At 42.6% G+C, this 17279-nt stretch overlaps 1 protein-coding gene across 5 annotated transcripts in view; it reads left to right on the forward strand.

Annotated features, from left to right (window-relative positions):
* The window catches only part of LOC126176997 (proline-rich proteoglycan 2-like), a 122039-nt gene extending 117660 nt beyond the window's left edge, over positions 1-4379 (forward strand). For all 5 annotated transcript variants that reach the window (XM_049924210.1, XM_049924212.1, XM_049924209.1 and 2 more), the window contains one exon: positions 4014-4379. In XM_049924210.1, coding sequence (XP_049780167.1) covers positions 4014-4324 — 311 coding nt within the window. In that variant the 3' untranslated portion in view covers positions 4325-4379. The remainder of the gene's footprint in view (positions 1-4013) is intronic.
* Positions 4380-17279: the final 12900 nt, after the last annotated feature.

Consider the following 17279-nt stretch of genomic DNA (forward strand, 5'->3'; position numbering starts at 1 on the left):
TGTGCAGGGCTTACTAGCGACAGACTTTACACATCGGGAGCAGTTTTGTCACTGATTTCTTCACCAGGCAACCACGATTCCGGGGTTTGTGTCATTAATCCTATTCACGGATGAGGCCACATTTACTCGGAGTGGTATCTTCAAATGTTGGGTAGTGTAGAGAACCCACGATATGGTGACAGCCAATCATTAGCATCTGTGCTTCCGAACTGACTATGCAAATGTAGACGAGGTGTGGCTCAAATTCAAAGATATAGTGTTGTTGTTGTTGTGGTCTTCAGTCCTGAGACTGGTTTGATGCAGCTCTCCATGCTACCCTATCCTGTGCAAGTTTCTTCATCTACCAGTACCTACTGCATCCTTCTGAATCTGCTTAGTAGCAACAGCAATTGAGAGATTCATACCTCATAAATTGCTAAGAGATGGAACTGATCCCCCATGGTACACAAAACAGGTCCGAACGCTGTTGCAGAGGCAACGGAAAAAGCATGCGAAGTCCAGAAGAACGTGAAATCCCGAAGATTGGCTAAAATTTACAGACGCGCGAAATTTGGCAGGGACTTCAATGCGAGATGCCTTTAATAGGTTCCACAACGAAACATTGTCTCAAAATTTGGTAGAAAATCCGAAGAAATTCTGGTCGTATGTAAAGTACACAAGCGGCAAGACACAGTCAATACCTTCGCTGCGCAGTGCCGATGGTACTGTTACCGACGACTGTGTCGCTAAAGCGGAGTTATTGAGCGCAGTTTTCCGAAATTCCTTCACCACGGAAGACGAATGGAACATTCCAGAATTTGAAACACGAACAGCTGCTAGCATGAGATTCTTAGAAGTAGATACCTTAGGGGTTGCGAAGCAACTCAAATCGCTTGATACGGGCAAGTCTTCAGATCCAGATTGTACACCGATTAGGTTCCTTTCAGATTACGCTGATGCAATAGCTCCCTACTTAGCAATCATATACAACCGCTCGCTCACCGGTAGATCTGTACCTGCAGATTGAAAAACAGCGCAGGTCGCACCAGTGTTTAAGAAGGGTAGTAGGAGTACACACCTATGTCATTGACGTCGGTTTGCAGTAGGGTTTGGAGCATATACTGTATTCAAACATTATGAATCACCTCGAAGGGAACGATCTACTGATACGTAATCAGCATGGTTTCAGAAAACATCGTTCTTGTGCAACGCAGCTAGCTCTTTATTCGCACGAAGTAATGGTCGCTATCGACAGGGGATCTCAAGTTGATTCCGTTAGATTTCCGGAAAGCTTTTGACACCGTTCCTCACAAGCGACTACCAGTCAGGCTGCGGGCCTATGGGGTATCGTCTCAGTTGTGCGACTGGATTCGTGATTTCCTGTCAGGAAGGTCGCAGTTTGTAGTAATAGATGGCAAATCATCGAGTAAAACTGAAGTGATATCAGGTGTTCCCCTGGGAAGCGTCCTGGGACCTCTGCTGTTCCTGATCTATATAAATGACCTGGGTGACAATCTGAGCAGTTCTCTTAGGTTGTTCGCAGATAATACTGTAATTTACCGTCTAGTAAGGTCATCCGAAGACCAGTATCAGTTGCAAAGCGATTTAGAAAAGATTGCTGTATGGTGTGGCAGGTGGCAGTTGACGCTAAATAACGAAAAGTGTGAGGTGATCCACATGAGTTCCAAACAATATCCGTTGGAATTCGATTACTCGATAAATAGTGCAATTCTCAAGGCTGTCAATTCAACTAAGTAGCTGGGTGTTAAAATTACGAAGAATTTCAGTTGGAAAGACCACACAGATAATATTGTGGGGAAGGCGGGCCAAAGGTTGCGTTTCATTGGCAGGATACTTAGAAGATGCAACAAGTCCACTAAGGAGACAGCGTACACTACACTCGTTCATCCTATGTTAGAATATTGCTGCGCGGTGTGGGATCCTTACCAGGTGGGATTGACGGAGGACATAGAAGGGTGCAAGAAAGGGCAGCTCGTTTTGTATTATCCCGTAATAGGGGAGAGAGTGTGGCAGATATGATACGCGAGTTGGGATGGAAGTCATTAAAGCAACGACGTTTTTCGTCGCGGCGAGATCTATTTACGAAATTTCAGTCACCAACTTTCTCTTCCAAATGCGAAAATATTCTGTTGAGCCCACCCTACATAGGTAGGAATGATCATCAAAATAAGATAAGAGAAATCAGAGCTCGAAGAGAAAGGTTTAGGTGTTCGTTTTTCCCGTGCGCTGTTCGGGAGTGGAATGGTAGGGAGATAGTATGATTGTGGCTCGATGAACCCTCTGCCAAGCACTTAAATGTGAATTGCAGAGTAATCATGCAGATGTAGATGTAGAATGTGTGGGCCAGGATAACTGGCGACCGTGTTTTGGGGCCAGTCTTCCCTCCACGCCGCCTAAGAGGCCGGAACTATCAGTGTTTTTTGCAGGTGAATTTGCCTACTCTACTGGACGAAGTGCCATTGATGATTCGATGGATTATACGACTGCTGTATGACGGTGCTCCACCCTACTTCGCTGTTAACGTCAGGACGCATCTCAATCGTGTCTTCCCTGGCCGATGGATTGGGCGGGGGGTTCCAATTGCATGGGCTGCTCGTTCACCGGATCTCAACCCGTACGATTTCTGGTCAAAGTGCCATCCCAAAAGCATCGTGTATGCAGAGCCCATTGCAGATGTGGAGACCCTGGAGCAGCGTATTCATGCTGCATGCCGCCATTGACACTGTTCGGATGCAGCGTGGCGGATGTGAACGTTTGAGAAAAAAACACGCTACGGCGAGTACACGCATGTGTTGAGGGGCATGGAAACCATTTTCAACACATAGTGTAACTGTGGCTGCATTTTACGGCGCTTATTGGACCGCAGTCTCTGTATGTGTGCTGTGAAAACCACTGTGAAGTGCGCGGCGGAGGGTACATAGCATGGTACTACATGTTATAGCTCGTTCCTCTTCCAGTGCCGCATGAGTGCAGGAAGACTTACTGCTTAAATGCTCCTGGACCTGCTTTATTAGTCTAATATTGTTTTCGTGGTTCCTACAGGATGATACTTACGAGGCTGAAGAATATCTTTATATTCTTTACCTGAAGCTAATTCTAGAAGCTTTCACAGGATAATATGCGTCTACATCCATACTGCGCAAGCCACCTGGCGATGTGTGACGGAGGGTACCTTGAGTAATTCTATCGGTTCTCCCTTCTGTTCCAGTCTCGTATTGTTCGTGGAAAGAAAGATTGTCGGTATGCCTCTGTGTGGGCTCTAATCTCTTTGATTTTATCCTCACGGCCTCTTCGCGAGATATACGTAGGAGGGAGCAATATACTGCTTGACTCCTCGAAATTTCAAAAAAAGCCCGTACAGAGCTACTGAGCGTCTCTCTTGCAGAGTCTTCCACTGGAGTTTATCTATCATCTCCGTAACGCTTTTGTAATTACTAAATGATTTTGTAACGAAGCGCGCTGCTCTCCGTTGGATCTTCTCTCTCTCTTCTATCAACCCTATCTGATACGGATCCGTCATCGGTGAGCAGTATTCAAGCAGTGAGCGAACAAGTGTACAGTAACCTACTTCCTTTCTTTTCGTACTGCATTTCCTTAGAATTCTTCCAATGAATCTCAGTCTGGCACTGCTTTACCGACGATTAATTTTATATGGTCATTCCATTTTAAATCACTCTTTTTTACACCATGTCTTAAAGTGATAAGGCCATAATGGCATCGTCAAAACATATAAATGCTGTGCTGCCTATATTTATATGTTTTGACGATGCCATATGGCCTTATCACTTTAGGACATGGTGTAAAAAAATCTGAGGATGGTCATTACGGACTGAAACCGGTCATCGTCTAAAGAATTGATATTGTGATCAAAGATTGTAATAAAAAAATTTAAAGAGTGTCGTTTTCCTTCCCTCCTTCGTATTGCTTGTCATTAATGGGTAGTCTCCTTCCCTAGTGAGATGAGAAAGACGTGTGTGCCTGTGACGTCACGGACGCCTTTACGTGGGTTGCAGAGGACGAAGACGCAGGGCACGCGATGCGACAGCGGCGGGACTCGACATCGGACAGCAGCAGCAGCAGCAGCGAGGACAGCGCTGACGACGACGACGACGAAGAAGGAGACGAAGACGACTCCAGCTCCCGCGGTCCGCCCCGGCGCGGCCGACCGCCTCCGAGAGGCGGCCCCCACGGCAGGGGCCCGCCCCCCAGGGGCTGCGGCCGCCGCCGCCCCCCGTCAGACTCGGGCACCAACTCCACCACCACCGACACCGACACGGAGACGGTGGAGAGGTACTCCAGGCGCCGCGGCAGGAACAGGGGCTGACCGCCGCCACTGACTTGTACACACTTGCCAAATAAACCATCCCATATGCACTGAACTCGAAAATTCTTTGTTATTTCCTAATTATTCATACCTTTGAAGGGTGAGAAAACAAAACGTTGTAAGCACCATTTTTATCACGAAACGTATTTTCAGAGCTGTTGTGATTTCGGTACTCTGTTGCATGTCCCTAAACTTGACCCAGGTGCCAAGCCATGGAGAAAATCTGTGAAAGTGAGTTTAGTAAATGGCGCATCGTCTGTGTGTCATGCTGTGTTTTTCTGTGGAGTTTCATAATTTAAAATATCTGACATGTGGTTTTTCTTGTCTACAGCTAGAAACCTAATGCTGTATTTCTGTGCTTGCATTACGTCAAATAAAACGTAGTGCCTCAGTACTAATGTCACTTGGAGCAAGAGCATACTTGATATATATCTGTAGATTGAAATGAGGAATGAATATTTGTATCAAGGCCGAGATCTGAACTTGGGTCTCCTGCTCACTTGGCATACTGTCACAGGCACAGCGGCTTTTCACAACTGCCCAGACTACCCTGGCATGCCTCCGTCCTCAGCCCAAATTCACTTTCACACTTCTTCCCACTTGCTATTCCTCCTAAACTCAAACAGCATCGAAGAGTGTCACCAACTGTACTGAAACAGCACCTCACCAGCGAACGAAACGGGGGACTTGGCTAAAACCCAGACATGGGCGTCTTAATCAAACTAAACTCTACGGTTCCAGAGATCTGGGTTTAAATCTCAGTTTAGGTGCAAATTTTCATCCGCTAATTCAATCAGCATATACAGCGTGGACCATTGATAGTGACCGAGCCAAATATCTCACGAAATGAGCGTCAAACAAACAAACAAAAAAAAAAAAAACTACAAAGAACGAAACTCGTCTAGCTTGAAGGGGGAACCCAGATTGGCGCTATGGTTGGCCCGCTAGTGGCTCTGCCATAGGTAAAGCGGAGATCAACTGCGTTTTTTTAAAAATAGGAACTCCCATTTTTTATCACATATTCGTGTAGTACGTAAAGAAATATGAATGTTTTAGTTGGACCACTTTTTTCGTTTTGTGATGGCGCTGTAATAGTCACAAACGGATAAGTACGTGGTATCACGTAACATTCCGCCAGTGCGGACGGTATTTGCTTCATGATACATTGTTGTTGTTGTGGTTTGATGCAGCTCTCCATGCTACTCTATAAGCTTCTTCATCTCCCAATACGTACTGCAGCCTACATCCTTCTGAATCTGTTTAGTGTATTCATCTCTTGGTCTCCCTCTACGATTTTTACCCTCCACGCTGCCCTCCAATAGTAAATTGGTGATCCCTTGATGCCTCAGAACATGTCCTACCAACCTATCCCTTCTTCTAGTTAAGTTGTGCCACAAACTTCTCTTCTCCCCAATCCTATTCAATACCTCCTCATTAGTTATCTGATCTACCCATATAATCTTCAGCATTCTTCTGTAGCACCACATTTCGAAAGCTTCTATTCTCTTCTTGTCCAAACTAGTTATCCTACATGTTTCACTTCCATGCATGGCTACACTCCATACAAATACTATCAGAAACGACTTCTTGACACTTAAATCTATACTCGATGTTAACAAAGTTCTCTTCTTCAGAAACGCTTTCCTTGCCATTACCAGTCTACATTTTTATATCCTGTCTACTTCGACCATCATCAGTTATATTGCTCCCCAAATAGCAAAACTCCTTTACTACTTTAAGTGTCTCATTTCCTAATCTAATTCCATCAGCATCACCCGACTTAATTCGACTACATTCCATTATCCTCGTTTTGCTTTTGTTGATGTCCATCTTATACCCTCCTTTCAAGACACTGTCCATTCCGTTCAACTGCTCTTCCAAGTCCTTTGCTGTCTCTGACAGAATTACAATGTCATCGGCGAACCTCAAAGTTTTTATTTCTTCTCCATGGATTTCAATACCCACTCCGAACTTTGCTTTTGTTTCCTTTATTGCTTGCTCAATATACAGATTGAATAACATCGGGGATAGGCTACAACCCTGCCTCACTCCCTTCCCAACCACTGCTTCTCTTTCATACCCCGCGACTCTTAAAACTGCCATCTGGTTTCTGTACAAATTGTAAATAGTCTTTCGCTCCCTGTATTTTACCCCTGCCACCTTCAGAATTTGAAAGAGAGTATTCCAATCAACATTGTCAAAAGCTTTCTCTAAGTCTACAAATGCTAGAAATGTAGGTTTGTCTTTCCTTAATACTAATATGCTAATGTCACTTGGAGCAAAAGCAGACCTGATATATATCTGCAGATTGAAATGAGGAGTGAATATTTGTACCAAAGCCGAGATCTGAACCTGGGTCTCCTGTCACTTGGTATACTGTCACACTGGCACAGCGGCTTTTCACAACTGCCTGGACTACCCTGGCATGCCTCCCTCCTCAGCCCAAATTCACTTACGCTCCTCTGCCCACTTGGTATTCCTCCTAAACTCCAACAGCATCGCAAAGTGTCACCAACTGTACTGAAACATCTCTCCAGCGAACGAAACGGGGGACCTGCCTTAGACCCAGACATGGGCGTCTTAAACAAAACTCTGTGGTTCCAGAGATCTGGATTTGCATCCCAGTCTTGGTACAAATTTTCATCCGCTAATTCAGTCTGCATATACAGCGTGGTCCATTGATAGTGACCGGGCCAAATATCTCACAAAATAAGCGCCAAACGAAAAAACTACAAAGAACGAAACTCGTCTAGCTTGAAGGGGGACACCAGATGGCGCTATGGTTGGCCCGCTAGATGGCGCTGACATAGGTCAAACGGATCTCAACTGCTTTTTTTAAAATAGGAACCCCCATTTTTATTACATTTTCGTGTAGTACGTAAAGAAATATGAATGCTTTAGTTGGACCACTTTTTTCGCTTTGTGACAGATGACGCTGTAATAGTCACAAACGTATAAGTACGTGGTATACCGTAACATTCCGCCAGTGCGGACGGTATTTGCTTCGTGATACATTACCCTTGTTAAAATTGGCCGATTATCAGTTGCGGAAAAGATCGATATCGTGTTGATGTATGGCTATTGTGATCAAAATGCCCAACGGGCGTGTGCTATGTATGCTGCTCGGTATCCTGGATGACATTATCCAAGTGTCCGGACTGTTCACCGGATATTTACGTTATTTAAGGAAACAGGAAGTGTTTAGCCACATGTGAAACGTTAATCACGACCTGCAACAAATGATGATGCCCAAGCAGGTGTTTCAGCTGCTGTCGCGGCTAATCCGCACGTCAGTAGCAGACAAATTGCGCGAGAATCGGGAATCTCAAAAACGTCGGTGTTGAGAATGGTATATCAACATCGATTGCACCCGTAACATATTTCTATGCACCAGGAATTGCAAGGCGACGACTTTGAACGTCGTGTACTGTTCTGCCACTGGGCACAAGAGAAATTACGGAACGATGATAGATTTTTTGCACGCGTTCTATTTAGCGACTAAGCGTCATTCACCAACAGCGGTAACGTAAACCAGCATAATATGCACTTTTGGGCATTATGGTGCGGCATTATGGGAGGAAGGATAATTGGCCCCCATTTTATCGATGGCAATCTAAACGGTGCAATGTATGCTGATTTCCTACGTAATGTTCTACCGATTTTACTACAAGATGTTTCACTGCATGACAGAATGGCGATGTACTTCATGACAGGTGGATTGGTCGTCGAAGCACCATACCATGACCCGTACGTTCACCGGATCTGACGTTCCCGGATTTCTTTCTGTGGGGAAAGTTGAAGGATATTTGCCATCGTGATCCACCGATAACGCCTGTCAACATGCGTCAGCGCATTGTCAATGCATGTGCGAACATTACGGAAGGGAAACCACTCGCTGTTGAGAGGAATGTCGTTACACGTACTGCCAAATGCATTGAGATTGACGGACATCATTTTGAGTATTTATTGCATTAATGTGGTATTTACAGGTAATCACGCTATAACAGCATGCGTTCGCAGAAATGATAAGTTCACAAAGGTACATGTATCACATTGGAAAAACCGAAATAAAATGTTCAAATGTACCTAAGTTCTGTATTTTAGTTTAAAAAACCGACCTGTTCCCAGCTGTTAGTCTAAAATGGTGAGCCATATGTTTGTATTACAGCGCCATCACAAAGCGAAAAAAGTGGTCCAACTAAAAAATTCACATTTCTTTACGTACTACATGAATATGTAATAAAAATGGGGGTTCCTATTTTAAAAAATGCAGTTGATATCCGTTTGACTTGTGGCAGCGCCATCTAGCGGGCCAACCATAGCGCCATCTGGTTTCCCACTTCAAGCTAGATAAGTCTCGTTTTTTGTAGTTTTTTCGTCTGACGCTTATTTCGTGAGATATTTGGCTCGGTCACGATCAATATACCACCCTGTATACATGATAGATGTCTCTGGAACCTTATAGTTTCATTTGGGGAAAAATACTTCCCGTTTTTTTGTGTGTCGAAAACTGACATTTCTGAGACCGTTTCTGTGTACATAATGCAAGTTGACACATTCGAAAAAAACAGCCATGTTAGTAACAGTATTTCCTTTAACAAATAGTGCCGTTACCGGTTTCGAACCGACAGGTTCATCTTCAGACGGCTATTCACGTTTCATCACATTTACTTTTGTTGGCTGCTTCTTTTCCAACAACTATTGTGAAGAACAATAAATGTAATATAAACGTAAATAGGCGTCTGAAGACGAACCCGTCAGTTCAAAACCGCTAATGGCGCTATTTGTGAAAGTGTGTAGTATTAGTAACAGTCGCTGGTTTCTGTTTTCTTCTTTAAAAGAATCAACTTCTAAAAACTTTCTTATTGGTACTTAGAATCAATCAGTTTACCGCAGCACAGCTCTGTGAGGACAGAAATCAGTTACGTGTAAAGTACATTGACTTTTTTTAACTCCCGTGACAAACTATTGGATTTGACACAACTTTTTCCATCTCCAGTCTTCATTTGTTTTTTATTGATCTACTGACTTAATTATCCTGCTGAGTGTAGGGCCAGTTGTCCCTTTCTAATATCTGACCAGGCATTCTTATTATATTGCATTACCTTCTTTACCACTCGAATAATTTCACCTGACAAAATATTACTCAGCCCTTAATTACGGGCTGTAAGTGTTTCCACTGCCCCGTTACCATGTCAAAACACAACCTGTCACTCGCCTAAATCGCTGCCACACAAATCCGATAAAGCTTAACAACACTCAGTGATAAACATTCTGAGCAGTGAAGCGATTTTTGCGCATTACATATGAAGGGCTTATTTCAATAGTGGTACAAGTCCATTTTTGTTCATTGTCCCTAAAGTTAAATGAGCGCTGAAAAATCTGCAGTTGAGATACCAGAAATATTAGAGGCATATGGCTTCTTGGTAGAGATGAACCTTTTTTCTGTTTGTTTGGATTATTAATTTCAGAAGTATCATAGCAGAAAAGTGGAGGTAATGGACTTGTACCACTATTGAAATAAGCCCTCCATATTAACAAAACCTTACACTCGCGAACGAAATTGATGAGGTAACTCCGTCACATACATGTCCATTCTCGACAACCTCCACCCAACTTTTAACAATCACAATGGAGATGCTGCCTCAAACCCTTCGGACAATCAGGGGTTAGGAAAATCCTCGCTTTCTTATGAGGTACGGCTTCACTCAGTCAGTAGGAATCGAACATGCTGGCTCCGAATGGATTGCGACGCTGTAGTTTTCAACCGAGACGTCAACATCTTGTAATAGGCTCGCCAGCAGCAGGGCTGGCTACGTTTTGCACAATATTACAATTTCACTGACATTAATTTGCCATAAAAGCAACAAAATATTACTGCTGCTTGTTCGGAACATGGTACATAATTTCTTAATAGCAGATACCAAATTCAAGACTACTCATGTCTTCACTGAACTGCTATTGAGTGATGCAAAAAAGTCCAGCAACCATATCAGATCTGAAAGAGCAAAGATTGTGGATGAGGCACAAGATATTTAACTGGCAGAACGTACTCCTTCAAAATTCAGACGCATAATTTCTACACGTATTTATGCTTATCATTTATTGCAGAATCAACACCTTTGGGAAGGATATTAATGTACCCGATAGGAATTTTTTCGTGATTCTTGAAGTTTGCCCCGGTGTTACGAATATTCTATGAGGTTTCGAGATTGCAGCCGGATCATGTGCACTTTTTGCCATAATATTGCGGCTGGCGGCCGTTCAGGCATCTTCAGGTGAGTATGTGCAACTGGAGACTGCTAGTAAACGGTATCAGCTTTACAGCAAAAACTAGCGCGGAGGTGCATGCGACTGACGTCGCTAGATTTGTTATTATGAATAAAATATCTTCTCTCAGAAGAAATTAAAGAGATCACCGGGTCGCAAGCCTTGTCCAGTTGAAAACCGCCGTCACGATTTGTAAGACCTTGTGCTAGACGTATTTCCACATATGGTTTAATTACTGAATCCCAAAAGGCTCTCGCCAGGGTAAAGATTTTTGTGGCAGAATAATCCATAGAGTGTCCTGTGGTAATACAGGGTGATTCAAAAAGAATACCACAACTTTAGGAATTTAAAACTCTGCAACGACAAAAGGCAGAGCTAAGCACTACCTGTCGGCGAATTAAGGGAGCTATAAAGTTTCATTTAGTTGTACATTTGTTCGCTTGAGGCGCTGTTGACTAGGCGTCAGCGTCAGTTGATGCTAAGATGGCGACCGTTCAACAGAAAGCTTTTTGTGTTATTGAGTACGGCAGAAGTGAATCGACGACAGTTGTTCAGCGTGCATTTCGAACGAAGTATGGTGTTAAACCTCCTGATAGGTGGTGTATTAAACGTTGGTATAAACAGTTTACAGAGAATGGGTGTTTGTGCAAAGGGAAAAGTTCTGGATGGCCGAGAACGAGTGATGAAAATGTAGCACGCATCCAGCAAGCATTTGTTCGCAGCCCAGGAAAATCGACTCGCAGAGCTAGCAGAGAGCTGCAAATTCCACAATCAACTGTATGGAGAGTCAACTACCCGAGGCGATGGATCGGCCGCCAGGCAGCCCGTGACAGAGCACTTCATCACTGGCCTCCAAGAAGCCCTGATCTTACCCCCTGCGATTTTTTCTTATGGGGGTATGTTAAGGATATGGTGTTCCGGCCACCTCTCCCAGCCAGCATTGATGATTTGAAACGAGAAATAACAGCAGCTATCCAAACTGTTACGCCTGATATGCTACAGAGAGTGTGGAACGAGTTGGAGTATCGGGTTGATATTGCTCGAGTGTCTGGAGGGGGCCATATTGAACATCTCTGAACTTGTTTTTGAGTGAAAAAAAATCTTTTTAAATACTCTTTGTAATGATGTATAACAGAAGGTTATATTATGTTTCTTTCATTAAATACACATTTTTAAAGTCGTTGTATTCTTTTTGAATCACCCTGTATAATGCTCAGCTGCGGCCGACTTAATAGGCTGCGAAAGGCGAGTGTGGCACTCATGTTCAACGCACCTTTCGTGTACTGTGCGTATCTTATGACGTATGTAACCTTTGCCATACTGGCAAGATATTTTGTGAATTCCGGCCTTCCGCAGTCCCAGATCGTCCTTTACTGAACGGAGATGAGCACTAATTTTCGCCAGTGTTCGGAAGATTACTTAAACTTGATGTTTCCTTAGGATCCTGCCTACTTTAGACGAAAGGTTGCCGACAAATCGAAGGAACGCCCTAGACTTGAACAGCTCCTTATCTGACGTCTCTTTTTAGCGCCGCGAGCACGCTTAGTGACAGAGTGCAAACATGTAGTTTTACCTTTACTCATGCGCCCACTCGCCACAGATGGAACAGTATTTGCAGAGGGCGCTGATTTCGATAGAGAACGCTCCTGTGACAGCTGCCAATGTGCCTCCTCGCCAATTTTTTCCATAAAATAGGTACCGTGAACTAGCAGTCTGCCGTGGCGGATAATCACCTGAAGACACCTAAACGCCTGCCAGCCGAAATATTGTGGCAAGAAGACAAAATAGTCCGGCTGCAATCCCGAAACCTCATAGAATATAGGAATTTTGTCACTGGTTAATTGAAAGTTAGTACTGTTTAGTGGCTAAGCCACTTTCACCCATAACTCACATCAATGGTTAGACGAAAACCCACATCCCATTGTCTAGGCCAGTTTTCAAGATCTCTTCCTTGTAAGTCTGTGGTATGGTATGATATACAATCAGTTGACCTGGACTATCGCGTTACCACATCGTCTTACAGGGCATCGTTATCTAGACTGTCTTAAAAACGAGCTTCCATTATTATCAGAAAAGGTTCCTTTGGCTAAAACGGTGGATATGTTCTTCCAGCACGACGGGTTATCTGTACGTCATGTGGCATATCTACGAAACGTAACATTCCCCGGAACTTAAATCGGTAGAAGTTGTTACATCTCTTGGTTGCCAAGGTTTGCTAACGGTACGAGTTTGGATTTTTATTTGCGGGGATGTTTGAAAAGCGAAATCTAAAAAAAGAAAGTAAAAAAGGGAGATGAATTAAACGTTCTGATTTACGAATAGTGCTGCCCTCAGAAAATAACACTACGACGACCTCTGAAGAGCTACACGTTGTGTTGTCAAGAGAATTCGAAAGTGAATTGAAGTCGGACGTGCAGTTTATGAAAATAAAGTTTGCACTTAATCATTTACCTTTGCTTAACACTTTTCGTGTGTATTTGTTTGAGTTAAATTCTGTCTCTGCAAACAAAATATTGGACACATGTTACATGGAATGTTTTATTCGAATAAGTCGATATTACCACCTACTAAGATATTCACTGTCCCTCCCTAAACGCACTGCATAACTTCATCTTCAGACATATCAATACCACTGTCCAGTCGATCGACTACAGGATAAGACAAGCACTTCAGATAGCGCACACATCGAATCTAAAAAACTAAACTCCGCCCGAACAGGCTATGAAGGCCCAAGGGTACCAATCGGCAGCCGTGTCATTCTCAGCACACAGGCGTCACTGGATGCAGATTTGGAGGGACATGGGGTCGGCACACAACTGTCCCGACCGTATGTAGGTTTACGAGACCGGAGCCGATACTTCTCAGTGAAGTAGCTCCTCAGTTTTGACTCTCAAGGACTGAGTGCATCCCGCTTGCCAGTCGCACTTGGCGGACCGGATGGCCACCCATCAACTTGCCAGCCCAGCCCGACAGCGCTTAACTTCGGAGATCTGACTGGAACCGGTGTTACCACTGCGGCAAGACCGTTGGCAGACATTGAATCTATATTGTGCAATTCCCAATTGTTTTACGTATGTGATATTTTCCCATTAGATGTCTACGTTCCTCTGTCATCGCAGTTTGATCAGTATTCCAGCTACACTCTCTGTGAGTCAAATAAACCTTTCGCAAGGCCTTCTTACATTCTATGCCGCTGTTAGTGCAACTAGATACAGATCTCAACCATTTTGAGTTTCCTTGTGCATGATGTGCGAATGTTTCGCATACAACTTGTCTTTTCGTAAAGAGATTACAATTACCTCGTAAACTGTCGATGATCTGAAACCTGAATTTGCTCTTAGGTACAACTGAGCGGGGTATGGTTGCATCACTTCCCCTCCTTATGTATACTACCATCAATTAACTGAATTGCGTGCTTGATCCCTATAATGATTCATTAATAGGTTAGCCCCATATAAGAACATTTTTACTATGTACAGAGGACGTTTTATCTATTGAAATAGAGTTTATAGTAGCTGCATCATGTTGATATTTGGTCACAATCTCATTAGAGATTAAAACACACACTTTCAAATGCTAACTAGTCATACATGTATTACCACATCGTATGTGGTACTTTCGGAGTACAATAATCGATAAGTCATTATCGTAACTGATGCACTAACAACTTACTAATAAATTATTCATCCAACTTACTTCAGATAAAATCCACTCTAGACAAATTTTTGAACACAAAATGGATAGCGAACCTAAGATTTTTTAATATCTGCTAGAAACTGGAGGGAATAATGGTACGATATTAGTATCATTAAAAAGTAATCTCATAACTGAACTCTTTTTTGTCAGAAATATTTTTTGATGTGTGTCATGGATTTCATATCATCTAAAAATGTTCCCGTCACCAAGATGTTGCGCTACTCTTCAAGAAATAATAGTACCTTTTTGTGTGTTAGTACATATACTCAAACAAATCTGCTACAACGGAAGAAGAGCAAGAAAGCAGACTCAACTTTCTAAGTAAATGTGTAAGAAAAGACAATCACAACTACACCGAATACCTACATCAACAGACAAAATGATAAATATAATCTCAAACTACCCACAAAATTACAAAAAGCTGCAATCAGATACTCGTTATATAGCCTCAATATGATTCCTGTAAACTCTTCAGATTAACAAAAAGACCTAACCATTATAAAACAGATGACACTTAAAATGGATAAAAAGAAACAGTAGTAGATAAAGTTAACAGAAATATAGATGCACAGCTTATACATTTTTGGGGATAATACTAAGGATTGGTATCAAATACTGACCACACTTTGACCAAGACCACACAGATTCTGAGTGATACTGATCGAGAAGTAAGGCTGTCAACGTTGATCACGGACGATAACGATGAGGCAGTGGAGAAACTGATTCATAGCAGCCGCAGATTTTCTGACGATGAGAAGTTTCGTGCAGCTGTTATCGAATAGCTCCGTGACCAACGAGTGCGGAACTTAACGATCAACAGAACGTTCCACCGTTGTTTATAAAAACTTCACCACTATGGCGAAAAATAGTGTCGTGTGTGTGTGTGTCACATTGAAATGTAGTGCAACGTCCAATAAAAGTTATTTGGCCTTCTATGATAGTGTGTATTTTATTGTTTGAAATCCCACCTCATCGTATGAGTGAAAGAAGTTTATCAACGCTACATGAATTTGCGTTGGTGCATTATTAACTGACGTGTTTTTTTGCTGGTGACGCGTTTATGGATAATACGGGTACTCCTCATGTGACGTTCTAGAAAGGTTACTACTGAACGGCATGAAGGATGTGTACTTTGAGACATTACTGCTTCAGAAACCGAAATGGTGAAATACAGCTTGAGTTGTTATTGTGTGCCATGCCGGTGAGTGTAATCGTTAGGCTAAATAAACAGCAAAATACATGTCAAGGTGGTGACTTAAACTAATTTCAGAAGGTGATAGAAACTCTGGAATGTTGAGATTGGAAACGAGTTAAATAAATTGTGAAGTACCTGAGATTAAGCGAATAAAATTGACAAACAGGCAAAAATTTGCAAGGAGGTCACCACACCAACAGGCTTTCACACCTTCACACCAGATATGGACATCCTCCAACGTAGGACTTTGTGTAAATGTAGTGGATGAAATTCGGTATGTGAGTAATCAACATTCAAAATGCAAAAAAATATACGTCGCCTTGATAGTATTCGCTACTCTATGTCGTTAACACAAAGTAACATAAATAATAGGAATGTAGAATTTTACTTTATTGTTAATATTATGATTATTATTAGAAGTGGCAGTAGTAGTAGTAGTAGTAGTAATAGTGCTAGTAGTACTGCAAAAGAAAAGAACCATTGAATGTATTAGGTCATGCAAGGAACATTTTACAAATGTTTTATTTTAATATTTCTGGAAATATGATTACTTGCTATAAGGCTATTGGTGATCAACTTTTCCATTACAACATTTAACAAACGCGCTTAAACAACAATTCATAATTATTTTGTGGAGTTTATATTTGCAGTGTTCACTGAGTAAATTATTTTTAAAGAATATGGCGGAATGTAGGTTTCTTGCCCGATGTAAAATAAGAGATTTCTCATTCCCCTTACGGTGCACGGTAACAGTGACTGTTTATACAGCTCTTTCATATGTAAAATTAGTGTAACGATTATTCTTGCCGTCACTCGAACGAGGAGCATGTTGATTTTCATTGCGTAATTTTTGCTTTACTTTATGTACCGTTGCAGTGGTGTGCCCGAATAATTTACGAATTGGCATTCCACGCACGGATTCGCGTCATAAAATTCATAATACTCTTCCATTTGAAACACGTAACAGATGGAGGTGTTAGATTGCCATGAAATGGATTTTCATTTCTCGCTTTTGTAATTGTATTTGGTCTTATCGCACCGACACGTCCGTAAGCTCAATGCGTTTGCGACTCCTTTGTGTCCTCCTACATGTGTACAAATTATTTACATTCGAAGCCGCCATCGGCGTTTAAAACGTATGCAGCATGGGTACTGACTTCCCTGCCAATAGTTCTCTCACGATTTTCGATGCAGTGATCGCCAGGTTCGCGGCTTCAGAAACCACAACCGTGCAGCACTTAATATTTTTTGACAAATGGAAAAACTCTTCATATCCATAACAGTAACGGGTGATTTATTTCCCTGAAAGCCCGGTTGATGACAAGAGAGGCATGTAACAGTCGGACGCGAATGTAATGAGAGCAAAAAGCAGAGCTTGTAACGAATTGGAAATCTGTCTGCATTCGCGGCGGCATGCGCTGTGGGAAAACACGGGATCTGCTCGCTTTGTTTGAAGAGCCAGAAATGGAGACGAAATTTTCGGCGCAATATTTTCCCCTCATTAGAATTACAGCGGCACACATAATTTTCAAAAGCAACGGCGGCGTGTGCGTTGTCCTGCGAACGTAAAACTGCGGTGGTGTGGAAGGGCGTTCAGTAGAACGTGAGCACGGAGGAGAGTACGGGAAATGCCATAGCACCGTTGAAAGCTTTGAAAAGGAGGTGAAAGGTATGGATGGAGTAAAAAATGAGGGGAGATTTTGTTCTATTGAACTGCGTGATAGGGGAATTGGAGGGCAGGGTTAGAGTAAAGAAGCTGCCCACACTAAAAAAAGTCAGAGGAATATGTCATTT

Source organism: Schistocerca cancellata, chromosome 3 (assembly GCF_023864275.1).
Source record: "Schistocerca cancellata isolate TAMUIC-IGC-003103 chromosome 3, iqSchCanc2.1, whole genome shotgun sequence".
Classification (NCBI taxonomy): domain Eukaryota; kingdom Metazoa; phylum Arthropoda; class Insecta; order Orthoptera; family Acrididae; genus Schistocerca; species Schistocerca cancellata.